General features: G+C 33.2%; 1 protein-coding gene across 1 annotated transcript in view; it reads right to left on the reverse strand.

The window, feature by feature from the left end:
* LOC107168631 (glypican-6-like) overlaps positions 1-6,203 on the reverse strand; it is a 61,180-nt gene extending 54,977 nt beyond the window's left edge. The window contains exon 1 of the mRNA XM_015518117.2: positions 5,529-6,203. Within this exon, the coding sequence (XP_015373603.2) occupies positions 5,529-5,679 (151 nt within the window). The 5' untranslated portion in view covers positions 5,680-6,203. The remainder of the gene's footprint in view (positions 1-5,528) is intronic.
* Positions 6,204-6,772: the final 569 nt, after the last annotated feature.

Below are 6,772 nucleotides of genomic sequence, written 5' to 3' on the forward strand. Positions count from 1 at the left end.
GTACACAAATTACTTACAAGTAAAAAGGGCAGACAAAAGAGTTCTTCTTTTGTTTATTCATTCATTTTTTATGAAGTGGATAAGAATTGCTTTTATTCAGAAGCACTAATTTGTGTGTTCGTAGAAAAGTCAAATGTATTATTATTATTCAGTCACTTGTTGCTTACAAACCTTAAAAAAGACCACTTGAAATTACCCTGTAGGGCTTATAAGAAGAGCAGTTTAAAATGTTAAGTACTTGAATAAATGTATTTAAATATTTACATATTGTAATTATATAGAATACATTCAAGTATTATGTTTTTATTCTACCAGGAACTTAAATTTAAATTTTATTCATTTGAATTTAAAGTAACTCACAGAGTATATTATAGGAACTATAGTTTAGATGAAACACATATACGACGTAGTAATCAAAAGGCCATATGATTATGGTAGCAATGATGATTTCAAATAATAATATTAAGATTATTTAAAATAGATGTCAAGATATAAGTAAATGATCGATTAACGCAATTTAATATTTAACTATAAATAATTTAAAATGTTCGAATAATATTGGTGGACTTCGAATAAGCCACATTAGTGCTTATATCAAAAGATGAAGAATTTTTAATAATTTTTAAATTTCCAGAATTATATTTAAATGATTGCAACGACATTGAACATTTTGTAATGTCACAGAGAACTATTAAACTAAACGTAACAATTTAAGTATTTTAAGCCGATTCCATCACACGATATATGATAAAACTAATCCTGAATTCCTGATCCTGGGGTTTGTTAAAATTATTACAAAAATGACCTACAGTACTCTAATGCATCATGCATTGAATTTCTATAAGCCCAAAATAATCAAATTTTATACTTTATTAGAAAGTTAGAAATATTATTTTCAGAGTAATGCTATATGGGGGGGGGGGCTAGGTAAATTGAGTCCGAGATAAGTTTGGTACATTTTGAAAGCGGTAAATTGAGTCCCGGGGAAAAATAGGTAGTAGGTAAGTTGAGTCCCGGAAAAAATGACGCAGTAGGTAATTTGAGTCCCAGGGAAAAACGATTTATATGCATTTAAAATTTAAAAATGTGCACTTTAAAATTTTTATTTGTGATATATGGACAATCATGTTGACTGCATGTATATGATTTTTAAAATAGTAACATGCAATTTTATTGCATAAAAAATAATTATATAGAATTAATAAAAATGCAATTAAATTGCATGTTGCTATTTTCAAAAAATTATATGCATGCAGTCAATGAATGTCCACAAATCACAAATAAAAATTTTAAAGTGCACATTTTTAAATTTTAAATGCATATAATTAAAACTATTAAAGATGAAGCTGCTATTTATTATAAAAGATTTCATAAAAGGCTTGCAACTCACTCAAATCCTTTAGTCAAAACACTCTCATCATATGCTATTCCGGGAAATCCTCCTAGGCGATTAAAACGCAACTGGTGCAGAGATATGCTGACTTAATATCATAATTTAAAAAAAAAAAAAAAAAAAAAAAAAGCAATCAATAAACATAGATGTATCTATGAGAAAACTTAATGTATAACTTCAATTTATAAGTGTCATCAATGGGTGGCTGCTTTTATCAAGATATTCATGTATTGTTTTTATATTTTAGCTAATACTCTTATTGTACCCACGAGGTACAGATTGTGTATGTAATAATAATAAAGAAAAAAAAAAAATGCATATAAATCGTTTTTCCCTGGGACTCAATTTACCAACCCCGTATAGGGGAATTATTGGTCACGTTAATTGCAATAGACTCAATAGAGTAATAAACGCTAAAATTGCTTATTTTGAAAAAAAAAAATTTATTAAATACATTTCAATTTTTTTGTGTACCTAAACTTCATAAATATTTTAATAAAATTAAGGATTTTAATTTTAAAATTATGTATTGATAAAATTTGTGAGCGTTAAAGATGATGTTATCAATACTGATTAATCACCGTAATCTAAAGGTTTTATAAAAGATATATATTTTGAAAAAATGAATACTATATTCCAGGGCCTCATCGTAAAATGATGTTAAATCATGGTTCTATAACTATAATATTATCATGACTCTAATAACAATATTATTTCCATCATTTATTGTCCATTAAAATATATTCAGTCGTTTTCGTCATTGTTGAATTACTGTGTCTATCGTCGGCATGTTAAATGTATGTACCTTTTACGATACCTACTTTTATTTATTTTATATAAACAAAAATTTATATTTTACAATGCATGTACAACCTTATAGGCTATAGGTATTTATTATGGTATTTATAATACCCGTACATATTTTATAGCGTGCAGTGTATATGTCGTGCGCGTACGTGTAAAGCCAGATAAACTCCAGGGTTTGGAGTTTATCTCTCGTTTCCAGTTATAGTTATATTGCCATTCCGAAGACAATCCTTTTTTGTTTTATTAGTTCGTTCGGTACACGGTTTGCCAGCCAATATTATTCGGGAGACGGGAACATTCCACGTGGATCGTTTCATTTCCGACATACCTCAGTGAGGACGCATTGTTTATATTGAAAAACCAGCGGTGGTTGGAGGGAGCAGCAGCCGCAGATAAGAACAGATGAAAAAAATATAGTTAATGAAATAAAAAAAATACATCATATAAATACCTTAGCCGTTATAAAAAAAAATTAAATATATTTTATCGTCGTCTTTTAGTTCTTTTCATTTCATTTTTTTATTTACATTTTTTCTGCATTGCTAAATTCTAGATAATTACGATGTAAGCTGCGTTGGCATATTACTCATTATAAAAGATACAAAATATTCTATAATATACTATAATAATCAGAAGAACAAACCAGCAACGCTTATTCGCATGGGTTGCCGTAGTTGGATTGTTTCGAACTCGTAAAAATTGACTATGATGTTGATATAATATAATGTTATTATAATCCAAATTTGTGATCACAAGCTATATTGTATACCGCAAACGTAATATAGCAACCACCGTGGGATAAAGTTTTATTTTACATGTAAGTATTATGCATGCAATACAAACGTACCTATACATGACGTATGATTTGTAAAATTATAAATATCTACTGAATATCTAAAATAAGCCTACCGAGTAAATTATATCCGATTAGGTATATCGCAAAGTATTAAAAGGATGTCAGATTTAGCACCTACCTATAATTTTTTTCTATTTCTCTAACCCACACTCTAAACAGTAAATTCACGTCCAAGCAGCTTAACAAAACCAACTTTGTGTTATTAGCTATAGTATATTAAATCCAACTATTAATTAATAAACTATGCAACTTTTAAGTATACAAAATGTTTAATGAAAAAATTTCTCATCTTAAAAATTGAAATATCGTAAAATATTGAACGTACAAACACAAATTATATTCAAAAATTTTAGTTTGACGATCATGATAATAATAAATCCACACTAATATTAAAGCTAACAACACAAGGGGTTGCTGTCATGCTAAACGCAGATTTTCTATGAGGCGCTAGGGGCCAGGGGGTCAAAGAAAAACCCAATAGTGCACTCATGTCCTTTAAATTATACTGATAATTACATATTAATATTTTATTGAAATTTAATAATAATATAAATTGATGTTATGATTTATTTTTGTCTAGTCATTTATGACGTATATACGCATTGCCATGAAATAAATAGGTGTTATAAATTAGACTGTCTAATGTCTACATACAATAAAATAAGGTACCTTCATAATAATCATAAACTCTAAAAACAAGCGTCAAAATTAGTGCATAAGTTAAGAATAACTTCACAAAACGAAGACTTTTAGGCATTAATTTTTTAAAAACTTAAACATTATTTGTTTGGAGAATAACAAAATGTGCTGTTCTCAGCGGTGGTTTTAAAATTAAAATAATACGAGTACATCTATTATATACCCAATACCTATATTTTATAATAAATTTAATATAATACAGAGAACATTTCAGAATAGTTAGTTCTTTATTTATCTTCATAAATGGTATTAAATGTAATGATTATATTACTAATTTACAATTGATGTTTACAGTTACACTAGCTAGGTAGCAGATAATTTTTAAATACATTAATACAAGATTAAACGTTGTAAAATACTATAATACCTATTTTTATCGGTCTAGAAATTGGCCATCGCTTGACTGGTACTTGTAAACTAAGAAATCGTGCTTTCATACATTTCCTACATAGAGTATTTACTATTTTGAACGGATGCAAATAGTGGAATGACCGGCGAATGATAAAATCTGAGCTCGAATCTGAGTGAGACTATTGATGAATCCCATTAAAGAGTTTAATCGAGTTAACTATCGGTATATTGCTTTATAAATGGATGCACTAGGACGTGTGTTTCGTAATCATACATTAATATACCTACGAAACCGTGATATTAATTATTCTTGATAATATTGAGTTGACCTTTCGAAAATTCTCTGCAAAACTGATATCAATCACAGTAACACGTAATTTCAAGCAGATATTATGGCAAGGACGCGTAATTATAACGTTTGTAATATTATAATTTATAACTATTATGGTACTTATTTTGTAAATTTTCTACAAACCTACATTTATTGTTACTGTTTATACCTACTTAATACACAGAAACTACGGTGTATCAAGCACAAAATTAGTGTTATATCCTATTACAAAGGTAATGCTATTATATTCTATTTAAACGGTTAATTACTCAAAAAGTCAAAAGTGTATACATATTATTATATATATGTATATATTTAGGACTATTTACTAAACATAATTTGAATGTGTACTACTACGGCGATATATGTTAAATGAAATGAAATTATTTATCTGCAGAGTAATCATCACTGTAGGTTTTGAAAAAACCCTAGTCCACAAACTATCTGCTCCACTCCACACACTTTGGATAAAAATTTTCTAGATCCGTGCCTGTACTTAATGAACACCGGAATCGAATCGATTTCGAATTCGTTGGCGCAAACGTCCAATATAATATACAGAGTTTTGCAGAAAGAGGGAGAGAAAGGAAAAACAAGCGCACGCACGCACACATGCTAGCTTGCGTATATATGGTAGAGGGGCCGGAAATGCGCAATATAGTGTCACCCTTTAAAAAATATTGTACGCGTATACACAACCACCCTTATCCTATTCGACGGCAGATTTGGCAGCATCAAAAGAGTTAATTGTATTCCGCGGCGGATGACGAATCGATATAAACGGGCACGTGCCCTGCACGATGTACATACGTTTATATTGTACAGTGGTGTGGGTAGTATCACTGGTAAGGGGAAAGACACAGCCGCCCCTGAACTAATTTTATTTCTTTTATGGAATCTTAATCATCACCATCACAACCTACCCCCTTAATATTACACTAGATTTCCGTGGACTATTCAAACCGGTACACATCACAGGATGCACTAGCTTACTGACTGCGAGTAGCGGTGAGCGGGGATGTCAAATTTTTTAAATAGTTAATGTATAATTTAAAGAAAAATCCGGGACAAAGCACTTGAACATCACTTACTTGAGACAGTCGGTTGTTCCAATACGTAGCTGGTGTCGTTGAAATGTGTTCGGAAGTAGTTGGACGTCCGGTAACATGACGGAGGCGCGGTAGCCGTGGCCGCCTGTGCCAGGCACAGGACAACAGTAAGAGAAAAAAGGTTGCGGCTCATTTCAGCTTCCGGATGTCCGGTTGCTACTGCGATCCACGCGAAACGAAAAACGCTAATAAATGGCAACTAAACTACGAAATGTTTAGTCGCCGGCACGAAACACGGTCCGTCGTCGACTATTTAAAGTTGAAAAAATGAATATTATTTTAATTGTGCAAGGGGATGATGAGCATTGAGCGTCCACCACCGACACTATAAATCGCGCAACACAGTCAAACGCATGGCTGTCGCTGCACTGTTGTGGAACCGGAAACGGCGTTATCGATCGAATTATGCTCTCCCAACCGGCCGGCTCGGTCTCCGCGTGACAAAACTACCGGAATTATTGCGACCACGGCAATAATAAAATAATACGAACGAATAACAATAATTCTGACATTCGTTTCTCGTTAGTTGGCGACGGACAGACACGAAGGAACAACACACCCGCACACGATACGGACGCACGTTCGACACTAATACTGCTAAAAGAAGAAGAACAACAACGTCGACGACAACGACCGGTCTACACTACTGCTGCCGTTAGCGGTGCGTGGCGCGTGCAGCTGCGGCGGCGGCGGTACCGGCCGGGCAAGCAGATGATTTCGGTTCGGCACCCGTCGACGGTACACGAAGCTCCCCGACGGTGGCGGCGGCGGCGGCGTGTTCGCCCGGACGACAGGTACACGGGCAGGTAGCCAGGTAGGACTGTAGGAGCAGGAGGCACGACAGGTACGGAAAGGTAGTCTCACCGAAAATATTATTATAATAATAATAATAATAATACCGACACTAATCGAATAAATTACACGATTGAATCTCGGCACCCTCCCCCCCTGCACCAACCCAAACACGACGCGAAACACGATCCATAATAATATTATTCATTCGCCGGAGTCTGTGTGTCGTGGAAGTTGTACTACAGTTCGACTGTATTGTACTCGCACATCATAAATAGAGATTCGGGTACGATGTCGTGCAGAGGTACGGGGAACTTGGTTTGCGGATCGTACATTTCTCGAAATATTTTAATAATGGGTCAATAATTAACGAGGAAAAAAAATCCAATTGACCACGATGGCCAAGCCCTCCGCGAATTCCGATCCGATTTTGA

This window comes from Diuraphis noxia, unplaced genomic scaffold (genome assembly GCF_037042655.1).
Source record: "Diuraphis noxia isolate RWA-SAM2 unplaced genomic scaffold, SU_Dnox_SAM2 contig0002, whole genome shotgun sequence".
Taxonomy (NCBI): domain Eukaryota; kingdom Metazoa; phylum Arthropoda; class Insecta; order Hemiptera; family Aphididae; genus Diuraphis; species Diuraphis noxia.